Genomic DNA, 22330 nt, shown 5'->3' with positions numbered 1-22330 from the left:
TTACATGAGCTTATATGTACTTTTGCTTGATTATTCACTCATAAAGGTAGTCCACATTCTCCTATTAAATTTAGAACATTGTTCACTAACAAAATAGTCTCTTTGTTTTCCTTCTAGATAACATGAAAGAGGACAATAAATTCAAGTGGAATCTAACTACTCTTTCCTATCATGGTAATGTTTATAAATTGTTATTTTGATCTGCATTGTAAATACTGGACAATATAATTTTAAATGTAGTTACTAGGTTTCTTAAAGATATGTCATTACAAAATAAATTGTGTGGATATTTTTATCATTCTAATACTATGAAGTGCAACAAAATCAAATCAACTATACTCCAGTAAAATTTTAAATAAATAAATAAATATAATTTTTAAAAAACAAAAAAAGGCAACAAAATCATTGCATTTCTTCCACTCATGTGACATCTGTTTTGCCTATCCATCGGTTATTCATAGTTACGCTGAAGAATACTTTACAATTAACACCAAAGACCAGGTCTTAATTAAATTTCATAGATATTTTGATCACGTAAATTAAATTGAGGTCTTTTTGTGTATATGGATGTGTTGGGGGCGGAGCATTCACACATACCTGTGTTTTCCAGAATGTGAACATTTTTATATGTTGGAATAGCTACAGCCTTTAGTCAAGATTTCCCCCCCAAATAAAAAGTGCAACAGAACAAGAACATTTTGATTCGAGCCACTGAACGCACCATTAGCTATATAGCTGAAATGCAATTTCTGAAGATTTACTGTTTACATTTGAGAAACCTGGGCTCAAGAATTTTTTTCTGCAGCTCAGTTTTGGCCCTACACACTTCCCATCACTTCTGGATCACAACACGTAGCCAGTGTAGATGAAAGACGATGCAAATAGTCCACTATTCAGGTCCCAGTAAGTTCATACTAACTCTAAGGGGGAAAAAAAGGAATGTTTGCCAAAAATAACACATGGGCACATCATTGTATTTTGCTCATGGACTTCTCACAGTGTTTTGCAGATTCTGCATGTACAGCTTTTTGTTTACTTTTCTACGACCTGGGCATATCATTGCTTTTAGGAATCAGAGGGATCAGGTCCTGTTTGGAAGTGGCGGAGGAGTGTGTGGCGGATGTGCTCTGTAACACACAGTTGGCCCTTTACCTGAAAGCTTGCTCAGCAAATGGAAACCTGTGTGATGTGAAACACTGCCAAGCAGCCATCCAGTTCTTCTACCAAAATATGCCTTTTAACACTGCCCAGATGTTGGCTTTTTGTGACTGTGCTCCTTCTGATGTACCTTGTCAGCAGTCCAGAGAAGCTCTTCACAGCAAGCCATGTGCAGTGAACAGAGTTCCAGCCCCAACTTGCCTCGATATAATTCACAGCTGCCAAAATGATGAATTATGCAGGTGAGTAAAAACACACATACCTTACTTTCTGATTTTGGCACCTTATTTGTTACAGTCTAGTCCCAACACTTGATCTCATTACATTAGCTAGAGTTCCCACCATCATTCAACATGATGTAAATAAAGCCAGACAATTCATAGTTTTGAATCCATAGTACATGTGTAGTATCCTTTTCGAAATTCAAATGCAGAATATGTTTTTGGAATAAAAGAAATTCAGTTTGTCAGGATTGGGTAGTCATGAAATAGCATTATTAAAATTTCATATTCAAGTGAGACTCATGAATTGCTTAATAGACCTGTCTTGTATGTTAATTTTATTATTGTTTTTTTGGGGTGTGATTATATAAGGCTGTTAAATGTCATAGAATTTTGATGAGGTGACTCTTTAAACTTCAAAATAAATATTTTGTGTCTTAAGCTGGAGATGAGGAAAGAGCTAAGTTTGGATTTCCCCAACACACGTGTGCCATGGTGTCAGGAATGCACCCTTTTTCTCTTCTCAACCTCTCACCCTTAATTCTCGAGGCGATGATGTTAGTCATGTATTTGTTTATTCAAAAAATAATTACCAGGGGCTTCCCTGGTGGCGCAGTGGTTGAGAGTCCGCCTGCCGATGCAGGGGACACGGGTTCGTGCCCCGGTCCAGGAAGATCCCACATGCCGCGGGGCAGCTGGGCCCGTGAGCCATGGCCACTGGGCCTGCGCATCGGGAGCCTGTGCTCCGCAACAGGAGGGGCCACAACGGTGAGAGGCCCGCATATCGCAAAATAAATAAATAAATAAATAAATTACCAGGCACTTACTACTATTTTAGGCATCAGGGTACAAGATACAAAAATTTCTGCCCTGTGGAGCACACACACACACACACACACACACACACGCATGCAATAAGGGGAAATGTGAATGGGCAGAAAGAGTGAAAGAATTGCAGTACAAATGGGGTGGCCCCAGTAGAGACATTTTATCAGAGTCGAATAAGTGAGAAAATGAGCTTGTCTCAGTAAATATCGGAAAGAAGAGATACCAAAAAAAGGACGAACCAGTGCTGAGGAAGAAATGTGTGTGGCATGATCTCAGGCAAGGAGGGTAGAGTGCACAAGGGGAAGAGGAATAGAGAATGGATTTACTCAGAGAAATAAGAGCGGTACTGGGAGATTTTGAGCAAAGGTGTGAATGATGTGCTCACTTGTTAAAATATCCACTCTGGCTGCTAGTTGAGACTAGACTTTACCTTTGCAGGTAACTCCTCCTGGAAACCATAAATTGAAACCAACAACTTGGCTTTCTCTTCTCCTCACTGTGGTCTTCGTTAGCACATTTCCTTATATATTCAAGGTGAATTGATCTTTTGTGTGATAAGAAAGCCACAGTTAAGTTAGCCTCTTTGGACATGAGTCAGAAGATGGAGGAAAGAAAGAGGATACTGAATAAACTTGATGAATCAAAACTACCTGTAACATTGATATTATCACATTAAAGGAGCTTTATTTAACAACCAGCATTAATTGGGATGAAGCTTCTGCTTCTTCTTGGGATAATTATCCCAAGAAATTCATATTAATTTCTTTGCCCAGTACCTTCTATTAGGGACTATTTTATTTAATTGTATTTAAATGAATAAAACTCCATATATAGCAAATTCCTTTAAAGGTCAAAATAAACATTTAGTGTGGAGAAGTGGCTAGGTGTGATAGCTCAGGGCAAGATTTGTCACATTTGTCACCTTGCTTGAACCACTGGCAAATGAGATTTAATGACATCACTTCCTGAATGGGCTGATTCTTGGTGAACTGCTTTCCTTCCGCCTTTTAACTATCCTCACACATTTAGTGTCAGGCATTCCAACTTGCAAAGTAGCTGCAGATCTTGTAAACATTTGTCAAAAAAAGAGAACTGCTTCCCTATAGCACACATTCTGTAAGATAAAGGGTAAAGATCTCAGCAGAGTGCTAAACTATTTACTTTTTTTTTTTTTTTTGCTTCAACTTATATAGAATGTCAAAGTTCTTAAGAAAGTTTTATTTGCGGATCTTTTCCTGCAAATGTTTATCAGTTATTTTAAGTTTTACTAATTATTTCTCTTGAATGAATAATAAAATTAATAATAAAAATATTTTTTACAATGAAATTAAAAATTTTCAAACTCATTTATATCTCAAAAATCCTTATTCAGTGTACTATTGTATTTCATTGATTCAAAGATGCAAAATTTTTGCACATTTTAATATCCCTAACATGTTTGGAATGCATCTTAAGCCCAGTGACCAAAAACAAAAAGTATTAAATTAAAACAATAACAACTGCCAACAAGTGATTTTAGTTGTAATAAAATAATGGTATCTCCTATAATCAATGAAATGTGGTAAAAACATTTGATTGCATTATTTTTCTCATATCACAAATAAAATATTACTGTCTATCATCTATCTTCACTAGCAGTGAAACCAAATAACATTTTATCCAGCCAGAGGACACTTTTTTTTTTAAGTAATCCCTGTAAAAATGCCAGATGTCTCCATGGACGGTACCAAGATTTACCTGATTCCAGTGCCAGGGCCCCGGATATTCTACATCATTATCTTTGAGTTATTAGTATTCAATTTTCTCAGGATGATATATCTGAGTTTCCCTATTAAATACCATATTTTAATGTCGAGTGATGGGATCCACTGCTACAATCCTTGAGAAGCCCTGTGATGGATTCTGAAACACAAACTCTTGCATGAACCTCACTTTGGCATCAACACATCCTCAGACTGACTGATAGAGTTGGTGATTTTCCTCCACAAGGACGCCTGGGTTTCACAACCTCTCCAAAGTGCTTGGTGCAGGGTCTGGAACATGATATACTCTCAAAAGACTTCATCTCATTTCCCTCTACTTTTGAATATCTGTACTTACTTAATTTTTATAATGTTTTAATATACAGATACATGTCTCTTCTTATGTAATTCCTGTTTTTAATATATTAATTCAGGGAGTAAGGATTGTGTGCCTTTTTCTTTTCACCATGTGCAAATAGTCTCTGAATGAACACTTTATAGAGGTGATGGAAATATTATACAATATTAGTTGTCAAGATGAAAAGACAAATTCTATCATTTTCTCAAACAGATTTTGCCTTAGGGAGATTTCCAGTATTTATATTAAATTATCCTTAATGTAATTCAGATGGAAAAAAAAATCTCCAAAGAAAAACAACTTCTTCAGTGAGAATGTTAAGACTTTATCATGGATCTTTCCTGCAGAAGCCCTTATACACGGGGCAAAGCAGAGCAATTGGATTTGAAAATACAACTTCTGTCCCTGTGCCCGCTTACTCTTTTCATGATTGGTCTTGAAACTCCTCTGTTTATTTGAAAAGGCCAAAGAAGATGACATAAAGAACTAGTTTTTCAATTAATTTGCCCAATACAGATACACACTGGGAAGTGAGATTATATTTTGCCAATTATAAATGTTTAGGAATTTACAGGAAATTACAATACATTGTTTTTCCATATGTATGAATTCCAGAAAGTAGTGAAAAAAAGTAATTGCTTACAAGAAATTTTACCTACTTTTTAAAAGCAAAACTCCACAATAGACATATTTAAGTGCCAAGGAATATTCACAAAGTATGACTATATATTAGGTCACAAAGGCAAATGTAATACATTCTGTGTGTAGAAATTACACAGACCATATTCTCTTACATTTTACAATATAACCAGAAACTTATAGCAAAACTAAAAATAAAATAATTAACTCTATTTTAAAACTTACTCTTTTAAATACTTAATGGTTCAAGTAATAAACCAGAATAAGAAATTTCAGTATATCAAGAAAATAAGGATAATGAAACAGCTACACAGCAAAACATCTCAAACATAAAACAAAATTTCTATAATATAAAATATTTTGCCATATTTAATTTTTTCAAATAATTTAGATAGTAAGTATACCAAAGTATTTTTTATAATATTTTAATTTTTAATTAAATATCCTTCAGTTCATCATTTTTGCAAAATTTCACAACTACTTTTTTGAATGAAATAACTTTTATGAGGAGATAAATCATGCAACTTAAACTTTGTAAAACATATATTTAAGAAAGACTAAATGGCACCTGTCAACCTCATAGATGACAACCAATACTGCCAATGCTTACATCTAGATGACATCTTATATATAAAACCCTTAATTGCATTAAAGGAACATATTTGTTCTTCTGGATTCAGAATTATATGCTCAAAAACTTTGTAGTATTTTATTAAATATAAATTTTAATATATTAATTAATTTTTACCACTGTATTTAAAAGCTGATTCCTTTAAGATGACTTAAAATACAAGATTATTAAAAATAATGTGATTTATGGATTTAAGCGGAGTAACATCATGAAAGCAAATAAACGCAGGACAAATGACGTGTACTCAGAGGGTTTTCATGCATGTTTGATGGTGACATATTCAAGACAGGGAAAAAATAATTATACATGATAAATAGGAAGATTAATATTCTTGGTTCCACTAAGTAGATATTTTCTTACTGTGAAAGTTCCAAATATGAAATTATTGTACACTATCCAGATTTTATTCAATGCTAATACAGCAAGAATGATATATGTAGTCAGAAAAGTTATGAATGGATATGATTCTAATGGATTATCTCGACCATTAAATAAACTCGTGTTTTGCTTTAAATTAGCTCATGCTGCCAGAGAACCTCAGAGCATTTTGTTAACTCTAATTAGTCTGCCTAGAAATATTGAGAAAGAATACAGTACCTCCCATCCTGTGGGAAAACTCTCTGGAAAAGTCAAGAGACCCTTCTGAAATCACTTGGTGGGAGTCAATGGCCAAATGCTAGTCTCAAAACCACATTCTGCTTCAGAAATTATTGCTAATAAATCTCACAAGGAGTTCTTACTACAAATCATTGCCCAGTGAAATAAAATTAGTAATGAAGGAAGAGTCATCCAGGGAATCCGAAACTTAACCTCTGCCTTTCAACACAAAAGGAAAATAATTCACAAGTTTTCTTCTGCACTCTCTGTTGGGATGTTTAAATGTACAAACTTAGTTTTCAACTATGTTTATAAGCATCTAGAAGGCATTTTGCTTTATGTCAGTCTTTCGTTGGGTGAGGCAACACTACATGTTAGTGTGAAATAATATTATTCAGAGACTAATTCCATTTCCTGACTCTTTCTAGGAGGCGCTATAGAACATTCCAGGCAAAATGCTGGCAGCATGTGATAAGAAAGTGCCATGAGGATGAGACCTGCATCAGTACCTTAAGCAAGCAAGACCTCACTTGCTCCGGAAGTAATGACTGCAAAGCAGCTTACATTGGTACCCTTGGAACAGTCCTTCAAATGCAGTGCACCTGTAGGACCATTACCCAAAGTGAAGAATCCTTGTGCAAGATTTTCCAGCATATGCTTCATAGAAAATCATGTTTCAGTAAGTTACCCAATTGTGTATATATACATATATATACACACACACACATATATAATATATTTCTTATTTTTGTCTATACAGCACAAAGTAGTAATCCAGCACAGAAAATTTGGTCACAAAGTCAACTCTATGTTTCTAATTTTAAAATTTATTTTCTGATTATGCTTTGCACATTTGCTATTTTACTCTTTTATCTGCAAGTGATACATGTTGTTAATTTATATGATTGATCACTCCTAGGTGTCACATTGATTTCAATATCAAGAGCCTAAAAGGTTTATCCTACCAGATAACGGAATGTAACAGGTATCTATTGCAAGTAACAAATCAACCCAAATCTTGGTGGCTTGAAATAATTATTTATTTCTTCACAATTCTTCTCACTGGGCTTGGCTCAGTTGGGTGGTTCTTCTGATGGTCTTGTTTGGGGTCTCTCATGAAGGTACAATCGTCTGGTGAGACCAAGGCCAGTCTGTTCAGGTGTTATTTAACAAGGACTGTTGGCTGGGATGGCATGGTTCTCTTCCACATGACCTCTGCAGCAGTAGACCCTGGATCTTTCATGGTGATGGCAGCATCCCTAGCAGCTAATCCCCAGTGAACAAGTACTTGTCAAGCATCTGCTTCTGCTATATTTGCTAGTGCCCCACTGGACAAAGCAAGTCACATGGCCAAGCTCACAGTCACGGTGAGAAGGATGTGTATATCCAAAGCTGGATTCATCAGGGGGTAGTTAACAATCTACTATATGGCTGTCCCAACCTAAGTAAAACGTATTTACCCTTGGATTTAGTTATCTCCCCTTGGTCTTTAATATGTCTGCTAATCTACCTGTATGAGAGAATGGAAAACACATTTTCTAAAGTTATTATGTACAGTATTTTAGGGATAAGAAAACAGATTTAGGAATTTAAATAATTTGTCTACAGTCTCAAAGGGAACAAGTGGTTGAGAGGGATTTGGCTATAGGTCTTCTAGGAAAAAGCCTAACAATGTGATCACACACTAATTCAAGACCTCTCCATCATCTACATTCAAGGTTAATCCATGCAACTATGTGAGTCCCAAAACATCCCCGGCTCATAAAACCCTAGGTGTAACCAAACCACAAGCACCATTTCCAGGAAGGAATAACAGACATTTATCATTTCATTGCAAAAAATCTTTATATTTATACAAATTTTGACAGATACATATCTGTATATATCTTTATATATATCTATCTAACTATAAACAGATACACACATTTTAAAATTTTTGTTCTATTTTTCTTTAAAGATACTAAAGCGATACACATTAGCCAATATGATCAAAATTGTGATTTGTTATGTATTAGGTAATAAACATACGACTCAGAGTGTATGGTTTGATTCCAACAGGGCTCTCTGTGGAATTTCTATAATTAGCACTACAGACGTATTTCAATTGAAATCATGATACAGAGAGGAAAATCGTATGATATTTGTTGAGTCATATTTTCTAAATAATCTTCCTCTTTGATTAATACTAAGTGGCTAATTCTGTTGGAACTAAAGCTATTTGTAATGAATGGCTCATAACATTACAAAAGGAAATACCAAATAAAGTAACTTAAACCAACAACAATATATACAATTACACTATCATGATTATTTATAAGTGGTTTTTCCATATTAAATGGTGTCCGGGAAAAAAAATGTAGTTCTGCAAGTTAGTGGTAACCAATTCCTTGGGCATAAATTCCCTAAGAATGCCAGCACAAGCAACCTAATTCTACTTCCAAACCGAGTTTTCTCCCATGTGTTTTCAATAATTCTTATGTTTTGCTTTCATTGTATTTGACTACCTATATAGAGCAAAAATACATATATATTCATGAAGAAACAGTAGAAATGGGCACAAAAATCCATAAACATTGACATACTCTATAATGTTTCAGAAAAATAAAAATTCAAAATGATTCACTTTTCTTCACTCACTTTGGAAGACTAAACATGATGATATTTTCTCCTCAAACATTACTTACTAAAAGTAGGAATTTTAAGTGATGCGTTTATAGAATTAAAGGAACTTTAAAGGCCTTCTGTCAGGGTTCTGAGTACTTGAATTAATAGGAAAAGTTTCAGACAAAAACACAAATTAAATCCTTAGCCTGGCTAGTTCTAACAAACCCTCATCCCCTGCCCCATATACTTGGGAAGTGGTAGAACATGGAGATTTTTGAATGAACTCTAACCACTGCCTCTGACTTTTCACATCAGCCCAGCATGCTCACGCTTTATCAAAATGCACCTGTATCTAACACATCATTGTTAATCAACTATACTCCAATATAAAATAAAAATTAAAAAATATTAGTACATTTTATCAACCTCTCAAAAAAAAAAAAAAAAAAAACAGCTCTCATTACAGCTGGTTTCCAAAGCCCTTCACCTTCTCATTTTATCTGAAAGGGGCAGAACTGAATAGAACAGAGAGGACAGTTGGAGAAAATTTTCCATTTGTCACTTTTGTTTGGCTTCAAGTCATTGTTTTTCAAACTCACTTGACCTCAGACCACAGTAAGCAATGCATTTGACATTAGATTTTTACATGCTGTGTCTTCTGTTTTTTAAAAATTATTATTCTATTCCATTATATTTTTTTCAATGCTGACTACCTACTAAATTGACTTCATGATTCACTAATGTGCTGCTCTTGGAAGTTTGAAGAACACTTGCTTGAAACAAATCTGAAAGTCATCTACCTTGATGTATCCAAGTCAGAGTCTTATAATAATTATAAAAAATGAGAGAGTTGCTAGAAGGAGTGCTTATCTGGGGTCACATTCCTCATCTAACCTTAATCATTCCATGAGCTGGACAATATTATTTCTGCAGCTTTTCACATGGCAGATAAAGGCAGCTGAGAGGTGAGCTGGGTCACTTGGCTTCCATGTCCAGGATGAAGTGGATGCAGGATCCCAGCCCTGGCTGGTTGACTGCAGCCCACGGTGTTCTCCTGCCTGTAACACCATGAGGACAACAAGCTTGTGTTGGTTCAAGATGCTCCACAGCCCTCTCAGGCAGAACCTCTTTGTTCTCATCTCAGATCTGAGCTTTGAAAACATGTTGAAGAGCATGACTCGGTTCCAGTCTGCAGGACCACATTTGGGCACTGAGCATCCTGAAGGTGCTGGGTATTTGGCCACCGACTTGCACTCACCTGCACAACTCTGCATCCACAGGCTCACTTCTCTCTGGCATCTGGCAGCCCAGAGCAAGTTGTTGGCAGTTAGAACTGAGAGAGGCATGAGAGAAACGGAAGAGAAAAAAATTGGTTAAGACAGAGAGGACCACAGAAATGGAAAGAATTAAGAGATTGGTGTTGCCTTTCCCTGCTACACTGAAAAATTCAATCTATAGATGTGTGTGTACCACATGCTGACAGGAATATTCTCTTTTCTCCTGGTGCAAAGTTGTCTTTTTATGCCAACTGTAGACAAATCTCTTAAAGAGGTTTGGAAATAAACCCATTCTGCCCCTGAAGGCTCAGCTTCTTTTTGAAGAATTATTTTTAAAAAGAATAAATACATAAAAAGAGACTACCTATTTCTATTAAATCCTATAGGGAGCAGAAAATATTATAATTGGGGTACAAGCTTAAACAAAATTTAAAGAATATAGAAACAAAAATAAGTTAAATTCTTCCCCCAATCTCATTCTCTAGAGAGAGCCAACGTTTACAAGATTGGTGTACATTCTTTCTAACACTTTTTTTTTTTGCCTTGTAAGTATACGTACCTTATACATTTTGTACACACTCAAACAGTGCCTCCCTCTCCCTTACACACACACACAGATATTTTTTAATGGAATCAAACTATATATCCTGCTCTACAGCTCCCTTTTTAATTTAAAAATATATGATGGACCCATTTGCAAGTTTGTACACATATGATGGCTTTAAAGGCTGCATAGTAGCCTATATTTAGAGGACCAGCCTCTTCCCAATGTGTGTCTCTTTCTCATGATGGACTTCAAAGCCCTCTCCACTCAGCTGGAAAGAGGGTAAGACAGAATGCAGAAAGCAACATAGTCACAGAGGAGTATTTCATGGTTTGGTAGTGGAAGCCGTGTACGTCACCTACACCCACGTCCTGCTGACCATGACTCAACCACATGGTCACAGCTGTCTGCAAGAAAGGTGGGAAACTGTAGTACAGTTTTGAACCAGAAGAAAAGGCAACTGTGGTTATTAGTTGACAAGTAAGACTCTGCCACAATTCACCCAATGTCTATTTCACTTTTCTGTCTACAAAGAGAATGTACTTACCCTTTCCCCAAGGGCGATGACCCAGTGTTTCCCAAATGTTCATCCAGTGACAGTCACTAGCTCAAAGACCTGGATCTTGGGTGATGTGCGATCCAGATGACGTAGCACCATGGAGTGGACAGGCAGCCCATGAACCAGAAAGAGCAGTTATTCCCTACCATCTCTCCAACACAAATAACACACACACAGACACACACACACGCATGCATGCATGTTATAGGTATATTAACAGGGACAGCATAACATCAATAAAGACGCCCATTCAAAATAAGGTAAAAAGCGAGAGTTATAGCACCCAGTAATGAAATCCTGCCTGGTAGTCATTTGAAGCCTCTCTGACAGATACCTGGGAAGAACCACACCTAAGGCTCCCATCTCGCCCTCTGGAAGCTTTTTCCTTATCCACCATCCTCCACAGCTGTATCTGCAGTAGGCTGGGGGAGAGGATGCCCTCCTTCTGGAACAGGAGCTCTCCTAGACCATATCCTGCTCATGAGTTTTGAGAGACTGTGAGTTGCTTTAACATTTAACAGTCACAGACTCTTTGCAAGCCAACCGGTGGCTTCCTTGACAACATAATCTCTTAAAAATGTGTTAGGTTTCTAATATATTTGCTTTCAGTCAGTTCCGTGTGCCAGTATCCACAATAAAAAAAGTGTTTTCTTGACTAGTTCCCAAGTCTGCCTTGTTGCCTGGCTTCTTTACCCCCATACCTCTCTTTCTAATGCAATGATTTAAGCTAATCTAAACAATGGACTTGAGTGAAAATGTATTCCCCTTAATCTGATTTTTGCTGCATAGCTGAGCCAACTTGTTTAACTCAGAAATACTGGGACTCTTATGACTGGACAATCTTGTTCAGTCGTATCGCTTACTATTTGGGACCTAAGACAGTCAGCTTTCATGTCATAGGGTCCTCATTTTAACCTCTCTGATCTCTGCTTGAAAACCAGCAAGTTTCTACCTGAGCTCATATCTTTATTGTAAAACTCTGTACAATGCAGTCAAGAGGAATCAACTCACACTATCGCTCCATCTCTTTCAAGTGTTCCTGTTCCTTTTGGGACCTTCCAAGGTGCTTTGAGAAATGCATCTCAGAACTGTCTTCATGGCAGAAGGACAAGAAAGACATCCTTTGGATTCTGTGTCCCATTTCTCAGGGGTGGCCCCATGAACCTTGATTCCCTGGAAATTGTGTATAGTACATACATAAATGCTGAGTGGAGCCTAATGTCCATCTCATGCTGCAGGGACAGAAGAGCACTGAGGAGGGAAGAAGGAGGTGTCCAGGGCCAGACCCAAGGGGAAGCACTGTCAGGTTGCATCTGCACAAAGATGGACTAGGCATTGGAGGAAGTATTTGATGGTAAGGAGCAAAGGCAAATCCATACCCAGAATAGGTATAAATTCCAGCAGGAATGCATCACTGCCTTCTTCAGGGTGGAAGGGTTATGGTATCATCAGTCTGCCACCCACCTGCCAAACTGTGGGCGACATACAGGTTTCTGCTGTTGCTGGGCTGTTTGGCATTCAGCACTGGCAGAACTTTGATGGGCCGGCCTGAGGGAGAGGGAGTCCAGTCTGTGGGGCCATGCATGGCTGCCATCCTTGCCACCATATGCTCAGTGCACAGGCATTGCGTGGCTGAAGAGGGCATGCTTGGCCTCCTCTGGGCAGGTCACCAGTTGACCTGGTTGTTGAAGGTCTACTCCGTGGTGCATACTATCCGATCTGCCCACTTTGTGCTACTACCACAGGACCTTCCATATGCCTCTTCCCCTCATTCCCTTGTCTACAGTCTCTCAAGGACGCTCTTTCCATCTCTCTGATCAAGCAATCTACCACTGCCCACCAGTCTTAACTTCTATCCATGTCTGTCTCTGCAAAGTGGGCAATCAAGAGCACTGCTTATGCTCTCCCTTGGGGAGGATGTCCCCTCACCACTGGTCTCTCAGGCCACATCTAGGTGGGTCTGCGGTGTGACAGCTGTCCATTTAGTTAGCAATGATATCCTGTACTCACCTTTCTGGGAACCAATGACTTAATGAATTTCTTCATACCCAGCAGCATGTTAGGAGCTATATTTTAAATGGCAAATGGGCTCCTCCTACAGATGGTGGAGCCTTGCTCTAGAATCCAAGGGGTCTGTGCTGTACCTCTATTAGGGCTTGCCAGAGATGCCATATGCATCCAGAGAGCTTGAATGAGATTAAGTGTATAAACTGCCTGTTACATAGCAGATATTCTATACATTTTAATCACCCTGACTTTAAATACCATTGTTGTTTGGCACTGGATTCAGGACTGGACTATTAGGTTTCTTTATCTGATGTTTAACAAAGGCTATACCCATGTTTAGGAGTTTCTATATGAATGTTTCGCTAAAGACAGCTGGTCCCCCAACTCTGTTAGGAACAATCTTTTCATTATTAATGAAGAGCCTGATGATCACAAAGACAACCCGCAAAGTACTGAGAAGATGGACGTGGAATTCTTGGCCCTCAAACCTGTTCATCCTTCAGAAATATCTAAAGGTTTGTTTAAAATATAGATATTTGACCCTAACCTCAATTATTCTAATTCAGTAGGCCTGAGGCAGAGCTCAGAAATCTGTATTAAAAAAGAAAAAATCACCCAGGTGTTTCTGATTTTCAACCAAGTTTGGGAACCACTGCTTTAATCCACACGTGGGAAAAACCCAGGCACTGGCCGGAGAACCCAGAACCTCTTTTAGCTCACACCTCTCAGGGAATGAGAAACTCCTATGCACAGAAAGGCAAGACTGATACCATGCAGCTCTTAAGTTGGCCTGCTTCACCCCAGTGCCTAAAAACACAGTTGGCACACATTAGCTACTCAATAAACCGTGAGTGGATGGATGGATGGATGAATGAATCAACTCTATCTCTATGGCAGCACTGCCTTCTGAATACCGTTGTTCTTTTCCCTCCTTATTAGACCTCTTGTCATAATATAGCTTTCCTATTAAGAGCCTCACTCTTTTGTGTTTCCACTTAAGCTGGAATTTTCAATTCAAATATTTGAGCAAAAGAATCAGGAATTAATAAGACTGGGCTGCTACTGCCCACTTTAATAAAAACATTTCGGGCTCCTTATATTTTCCAATACTTTTCCTCTTCACAGTTCTACTTTCAAAAAGTCTGAATAGTGGGAAACTCTTTTACAGTTGATTCTTGTGTGGTGTCAACACTGAAATAGGCAATTGGTTCTAACACATTTTTGCTCTTAAATGTGCGTTATCCCCTTAATGAACTCTAGGATACAGGAAGCCCTGTCTGTTAGTAACAAGGCTGAAAAAAGACAGTCTCCAATAGATTTACAAAACTACCTGGCTTCTGTGAAATATTCATATAAAAACTCCTAAACATGTGAAATATTCATATAAAAACTCCTAAACATGTGTATAGCCTTGTGAGAAACTTGGGAAAAGAGCCCTCAGATTAGTAAGTATTTCTACAACTTTATTTCTTCCTGTAGCCATACTTCTCACCCATCTGTCTACTGAGGTCTCGTCTTAGATATCAACATTGCCAATAAGACTGTCTTACTTACTTGTCTCCATTCAATGGATAGATTATTTATTTCACTGTTTCATCTTGGCTTACAGTATTTCATCTGTCTATTCCCAGTGAAGGTCTTGATCTAAAAGTAACATTCCATTAATGAGCATTCTTATAGAAAGTCCTTTAAACACACCCGTTTAGGTATAGAAGTGCTTAATACATAGTTTTGTATATTTTTCCTAAACTGTATAACATTTTACACTTACTTTCAGGAAAATAATTTAAAGACTGTGAAAAGTGGATTAATAGAGGCTCAAACTCACTTTTGTCAATTCTTGTTTTAATTTTTATTGTCATCTTGTCAGTGGCTGTTTGAGAAAATAAGGTTATAGACTATAAAAAAAACAGTGAGCGAAGTGAATTGTGAAAGACATTTCCATTGCAAAAATCTCTCTCTCTCTCTCTCCCCCTCATATGCTCACACATATGCACACAGACACACAACACACACACACACACACACACACACACACACACACACCACCTTCTCTTATAGCCAATTCATATAGGTTGGTATTCCAGGAGCTTTATGTTAAGTTTTGGCTTTAAATAAATCACTTCATCTAGCCAAAACCACTGACTTTTTCTTGGTTCCCACACAAAACTCTAATTCAAGTCCAGTTTCCTTCAAATTCAGTCCAGGTGCTAAAAAAATCTCTTGGTTTTCCAAGGAACATTCAACATAATTTCTCTACTCTGTATTCATATTTATAACATAGCCTCTAAATTGTCCAGTATTTTGTATTTTCGGGATTAAAGTGGCTCCATGGTGAATTTGTAGTACATCCAATTCGTAGACACTCACTTATAAATGTATGTTTTCCTCTTAAAAATTATTCCTTTAGGAACCTGTTTTTCATTATTTGCAAACTCTTTAGAACTCTTTAGAGAACAGGCATGTGTGTTATAAGTTAGTAACATAAAGAATAATAAAAACAAATAAACCATTTCTTTAGAATGACTTAAGTTACCACCCAATGTAAAAAAAATCAGATCCATGGTAAACTGTAACTCTAGGCTTTTATGCTACTTAGAATTCTGGATATTTCTTTGGCTCTGGGCCTCAGAGGTAAATCAGTGCATTAAACCTTTATTAACTTTCAAACCTAAAATACACACAGAGCTTTTTTCACTTCCCTTCTTCCTTGGTCCCAGCCTTGATTTTTTGGTTAAAAACCATGATCAACAACAATGCCTCTAATAGTCAGATCTCATGTTTGGAAGTGTTAATAGACCTTATTCTAGAGCCTAGTCTTAGAGAGGCAAAATGGCACCAGCATGCTGGGCTTGGATAATTTCTCCATCATTTACAGGATAAGTAACTGTGAACAAGTTACTCACTTTTGGCCTCAATTCCTTTTCTGTGAAATGGAAAATCAATGTTAACCCAGAATGTTGGTGCAAAGATTATATCAGTTAATTCATGTAAAGAAATATTCGTAACAATAGTAAAATTCAGCAAATATAAACTCTTACTATAGACTTTCAGGGATTTGGAGAATCACACAAATCAATAATTTTTGCATAACCATTATGATGTCACACAGATGGTGTGGGAAACAGACTAATTTCCAGAAGTTCTAAGGTGTCATATTTTCTCAGAATAAGTGACTTCTTAAATATATGTTTGAATGATTTTAGGTCAGATGATGAAGTTGGACATTTGATCTTAAACTTTAATGTGTATAAAAATTACATAGTTTCTAGTTAAAATGCAGGTTCTGATTCAGTTGTTCTGGGTGAAGGCCTGAGATTGGAATTTCTAACAAGCTCCCAGGTGATGTTAATGCTGCTGGTCCAGGGATCACACTCTGAGTAGCATGGATCTAGACAATCTCTCAAAGACCTTTAAGGAAAAAAAAAAGTATAATTTAATAAATATCAAATAACTTACATATCTCATAACCTGTCTGCTACTAAGAAACAGATCAACCTAATCAGCCTGGTATACTGTGTCAATCTAGTAATCAGTAGGCATCATAGTGTCATGAAAGATTCCAAGCAGATGTCCTTATCATTCCTAAAACTTTTATTGAGATAGTGGCTTAGAGCAGTGTTTCTCAAACTTTAACTGCAAGAGAATCACCTACAGTGCTTGTTAAACACATTGTTGGGTTCCAGCCCCAAAGTTTCTGATTAAGTAGTTCTGAGATGAAATTAGGGCATCAGGTGTTGCAGATACAGCTTGTCTGGGTACCATACATCAAGAATGTCAACCAAGAAATGCTGAACGCTGCAAGTAACAAAAAGAGTTTGTTTGCGGTCTTAAGCATTGCAGTCTTGGAGGCACTGATTCGTGTAGCAACTCAAATGTGCTCTGAGGGAAATAGAAAATGGTCATGTTCATAAAGGCAACAGACAAAGATATCCCAGAGAAGTTACATAGGTTATTTTTAAAGAACTACAGGTCGACATCGGCAGGCGTTCAGCCACTTGCTGGTAGTAGATTGGCTGCTAAACTGTTATCTCTAGGGAGTAAAGAAGACAGGTTCCAGGTGGTCTCAGGATGCCTGGGTCAAAAGTATGTTGCATTCAGGGCTGGATGTGTGTTTCACTTCCTTAATGGCCTTCCATCTCCACTTTAGGTCCCTTTGATGTAAGTGACTACATTTTGCTGTTCATGGTCCACAAGAACACTGGCTTGGAGTACTTATTGCATTGATTCTTTTCTGAAGTCAGCCAAAGTCTACCAATGTTTTCTTACATGAGTCATCTATATAAGCATACACTATCTGCATTGGAGGAGCTTCAACATTGGTTGTTTTGAGATACTGTGACATTGTGATTTAGAATAAGCAATGCATATAGCTGTCCCTCAGTATCTACAGGGGATTGGTTCCATCTAAAATCCATGGATGTTTGAGTTCCCTGCCTAAAATGGTGTATCGATAGTATTTGCATATAACCTACACACATCCTCCCATATACTTTAAATCTTCTCTAGATTATACTGTTCTGAAACAAATAGACTCAGATATTTCTTCCACAAAGATGGGTTTATTAGGGATCAGCAGAAAATTGAAACTTGGGGTCTACAATCACGGCAAGCCACATGCAAGTTCCCAAATGGGAAGGGAAGGAGAAGGTTTTTACAGAAGGGGAAAAGGAAGTCAGGAGGGCTGCAGTAAATAGATTCCATGGCTTTTCATTGGCTGAGTCCTTGCCAGGAAAGAAGGGGAGTCTTTCTTCTTGTGTGCCTCTGCTATTGTAATAGCGTGTTAGAACTCCCCATTCTGCTCTCCCAACTCTATTTAATTGAGGTTTTTGGTTTTTATTTTTTTTATTTTTTTACAATTACTTATAATACCTAACAATGTAAATGCTTTTGTAAGTAATTGTAAATACAATGGAAATGCTATGTAAAAAAATAGTACTAGCATGCATCAAATTCAAGTTTTGTTTTTTGGAATTTTCTGGAATGTTTTTCCAAATATTTTCAATCCTCAGATGTAGGACCCAAGATACAAGGGTTTGGTCTCTACTGTATTTGGTCTTCAAACTGGACTCTGCTCCTGGCACAGAACTCCTAAAACCCTATAATAAGAGCAATAAAGGTGTCCTTTGTTATGTTAATGAGGAGACTTTGGGAAAGCCCTTAGGTAATCTGAATAAGGGGCTGGTGGCCAGGGAGCCAACCAAGAGATTAGAGGGTTGGAACTTCCGGCACCACCCCCACAATCTCCAGGGAGGGGAGAGGGGCTGGAGGTTGAAATCACACCCATGATTTAACCAGTCAATGATTTAACCAGTCATGCTTATGCAGTGAGGCCTCCATAAAAACCCAAAAGGACAGAGTTTCTATAGTTTCCAGGTTGGTGAGCACATGAACGTGATGGAGAGTGATGCCTGGAGAGGGCTTGCAAGCTCCGAGCCCTTTCCCCACACCTTCCCCTATGCATCTCTTCCATCTGGCTGTTCCTGAATTATATCCTTTCATAATAATCTGGCAATCTAGTAACTAAAATGTGTCTCTGAGTTCTGTGAGGCACTCTTAGCAAATTAATTGAGCCCGAGGAAGAAGTCCCGGGAACCTCTCATTTATGGCTAGTGGGACAGAAGTACAAGTAACAATGTGGACTTGTGTGGGGTGGAGTCTTGTAGGACTTTTGGAATCTGACGCCATCTCTGGGTAGATGGTATCGGAATTGAGTTGAATACTATAACACCTCTCTGGTGACCCAAGAATTGCTTGTAGATGTGCAGATCGCCTGCCCATTGGAATTGGTTTCAGAACCAAAAAAAAAGAAAAGAAAAAAAATGCCATCCCTAGAATCATGATTCCTAAGTGTGTTTTAGTTTGCTTACCAAGCCAGTGGAACAAAAGATCTCATCACTTCCCATTTATCCCCATGCGATAAGATATCCCCAGAGTCAACAGCAAGAGGTGCTGGTTTTGATTAAAGAATGGTGAGGTGATGCCTGTTTCTTATTATGAATAAATTATTAATATACCCCAGATGTATTAGGACCAAGATTGTCATGTTATAAATATGAAAAAGCAAACATGGATCCCTGGAGGAAGTCTCGTTGGTCCCACAATTTCACTGTCCACAGTGATAACCACTGATGTGATGGATAAAAATCACAAGTCAGAAAACCTCAGAACAGTGTCATCACTTGAGTTACTGCACACTACACCCAATATTCAGAAAATAGTGCAGAACTGAGTGAAATTGTGCTTGGAGGTGAAGAGTAACCACGGGGAAGGGGGGGATCAGCTGGATAAGGTTACTTGTTTGAAACTCCAAAATGAAACCTGAATGTATTTGAATAAGTCATATTTCCCACACTAACCTCCACACAGAAACATCTCAGGTTCCCTAAGTTCATTATCGAAAATTAGTCCTTGCCCCCGATGCTGAATGAGAGTAACAAGGACTAGGTTTTGAGGACAAAGGAAAGAGAAATTTATTGATTCGCCAGCAAATGAGGAGGGTAACAGACTAGTGTCTTGAAAACTACCTTCCTGCCTTCTGGGGAGAAAGCAGGAGTCTTAAAGGAAATTCTTGGGTTTCTATGGTTAAGATGAGAGAAACAAGCAAAACCAGCAAGAATGCCCACCCATGTTAATCAGTAACAAAGAATGTAAGTTTTTGTTCCCAGCAATGGAGGGAGGGACGGGCAAAACAGTTTCATTTAGAAATCATCCATCAGTTTCATCCTTGTGACCCGTTACAAGTTTGCCCTAGATTTGCCCACCCTCCCAAGGAGAGCGGTGAGTAAGACTCAGTTTCCAGGTTTGACTACGTGAGATGCTCGAACCTCTCTGATGGTGGCCTTGGGGCTGCCCTGGAAGGCACCATCTTTAGAATAGGGATGTGGAGCCTATAGATGAGGTTTTCCTGTGCATTTGGCTCTATTGACATCACTTGTTACAGAAAGCAATGGCTATCAGGTGTTGGTGCTCTCCAAGCACATTATCACCTGCCTCAAAGAAACTGCAGAAAGAATGACTGATGGCCAGAAGCAGATTCCTACAACAGGGTGTTAATATTGTCAGGATCTGGACCAATGCTTGAAAATAATCCTCCCATTTGACAAACTACAAAGAACATTTTAATGGATATGTTTGCCAATTCACCTCAACAATGTGAAATAATAACATGGAGAAAACTGAAGTGATATAAGATACAATATCCTTAAGATGAAGATTTAGGGAGAGGAATAGATTGAGAGTTTGGGATTGACATGTACACACTGCTATATTTAAATAGATAACGAACGAGAACCTACTGTATAGCACAGGGAACTCTTTTCAATATACTGTAATAACCTAAATGGGAAAAGAATTTGAAAAAGATTAGATATATGTATATGTATAACTGAATCACTTAGGCTGTACATCTGAAACTAACACAACATTGTTAATCAACTATAGTCCAATATAAAATAAAAATTTAAAAATAATTTAAAAGAAAGATGAAGGTTTAATAAACATCTAAAAATACTGCTTGCCAGTTTAAAGCTGTCCCCTGGCTATGGACACTATCTTACTTATCTTTTATTTCCTTTGAGCCTTATGACCTTATTGAGGGCTTACTGTGTGTTCAACACTGGTCTGTTCATTTGATGTCTTGTTTAATTAATTTGTATAAGCAACAGATGAAGGAGATACTTGCTCTTTCATCAAAGAAAAAGTTGGGGCACCCAGAAGTTAGTAACTTGCCCAAGGTTCCACAGAAGACAACAGAGGCAGAATTTAAACAAGGCAGTTTGGGGTACCAGAAATTGTGATTTTTAAACAACCATAATGTACTTCTCTCATGTAATGATGTGAAATTTATAATTGTCATTGATTATAAATGTTACATTTCCCAGGGAACATGTGTATAGAACAAAAGCATCCTTGAAAGTGTGTTTGCTGGAAAGGGAGTATGTTGTAATGTAAAGAACAAGAGCTTAGGAAACAAGTTTGATCCCTAATGCCCTAAGTGGTATGGAGGAAATCAGTTATACTCACCCTAGACCTCAGGTTTCTCACAAATTAAATTTTGGTAACAGTTTAACAGAAATAGATGATCTTTGATATTAGATGTGCCCTGATATTCTTGGATTAGGTGACATGATATTTGAAGCCAGTACCTTTTTGGCAAACCTCCCTGCTGCCTATGTATAGGAACAGCTCTGGAGAGATTTTTTTTTTTTTTAATGCCAAAAAGATGAGTAGTCTGCCAAGAATTTTCCTTCCTATGATTATACTAAAATCTTATGAAAGCATGTATCCTTTCTTTCTTTGCCCTTGGAAAAAATGCTCATTCTTTCAGAGATCTAAGTTGAGATTTGGAGTAAAAGGGTTTTCCTCTAGTGTTGAATTACCTTTTGTTGCTTTGTTTTCCAAATTCTAAATAGCTTTATAAATAATGTATCCCAGGCTTAGTAAAAAATCATCATACTATGTGTTTCTTTGTTTCTATTCCTTATAAGTTTAAATCTATAAAATTACATATTTTCAGTGAGGAATGTGGTAATTTTCACTTAAGACGGTCAAGATAGGATGTGAAACTTTTGCTATATACAAATCCAATAAGTTAGTCATTATTTGCCACTCTGACCAGGCACGTGTGTGTGTGAGTTTAAGTGAATGTGTGTGTGTGTTGGCTTTTGTGTTTGGAAGTACTTGTGTGGAGGGAATCATTAGCTGGTTTAATTGGGGTAATTTAAAATCAGGTTTCAGAGAGACACACAACTTCTCATCTCTGAAAATCTGACTAAGAGAGACATCAGACCTGGTTGTACCTTCCATTTTCATTGGCTATTGTTCCGATCAGATACTCTATGGAGTAACCTGGCAGATTTCTTTTAGGAACTTTCAAAATTCAAAACTCCCTTAAGGGAAGCGACATGGGGTAGGGGGGTTTTCCCTAAAGATGTAGCCCATTCCAGTGGAGACAAATGTTGGCTTGAGTTTCACCACTAGGTTTACTTGCATGCAAAAGTTCCCAATAAAATCCAGCTGGTTTAAATTTTGTCTGCAGACCTGAAAACCAGCAAATTTGGCTTGGCTTTTTATTTTGCAAAAAATGCTTCACACAGCTATAATCTGGAAATACTGAAGTGTCCAAACCCTCCACAGAAACAACAGAACAGCTGTCCCCTACCT

At 37.7% G+C, this 22330-nt stretch overlaps 1 protein-coding gene across 1 annotated transcript in view; it reads left to right on the top strand.

The window, feature by feature from the left end:
* The window catches only part of GFRAL (GDNF family receptor alpha like), a 64305-nt gene that overhangs the window by 25725 nt on the left and 16250 nt on the right, over positions 1-22330 (top strand). The window contains 3 exon segments of the mRNA XM_065885942.1: positions 118-174; positions 1070-1400; positions 6603-6853. Of these exon segments, the coding sequence (XP_065742014.1) occupies positions 118-174; positions 1070-1400; positions 6603-6853 (639 nt within the window).

Source organism: Phocoena phocoena, chromosome 10 (genome assembly GCF_963924675.1).
Source record: "Phocoena phocoena chromosome 10, mPhoPho1.1, whole genome shotgun sequence".
Taxonomy (NCBI): domain Eukaryota; kingdom Metazoa; phylum Chordata; class Mammalia; order Artiodactyla; family Phocoenidae; genus Phocoena; species Phocoena phocoena.
This window is presented reverse-complemented; position numbering and strand designations above follow the sequence as displayed.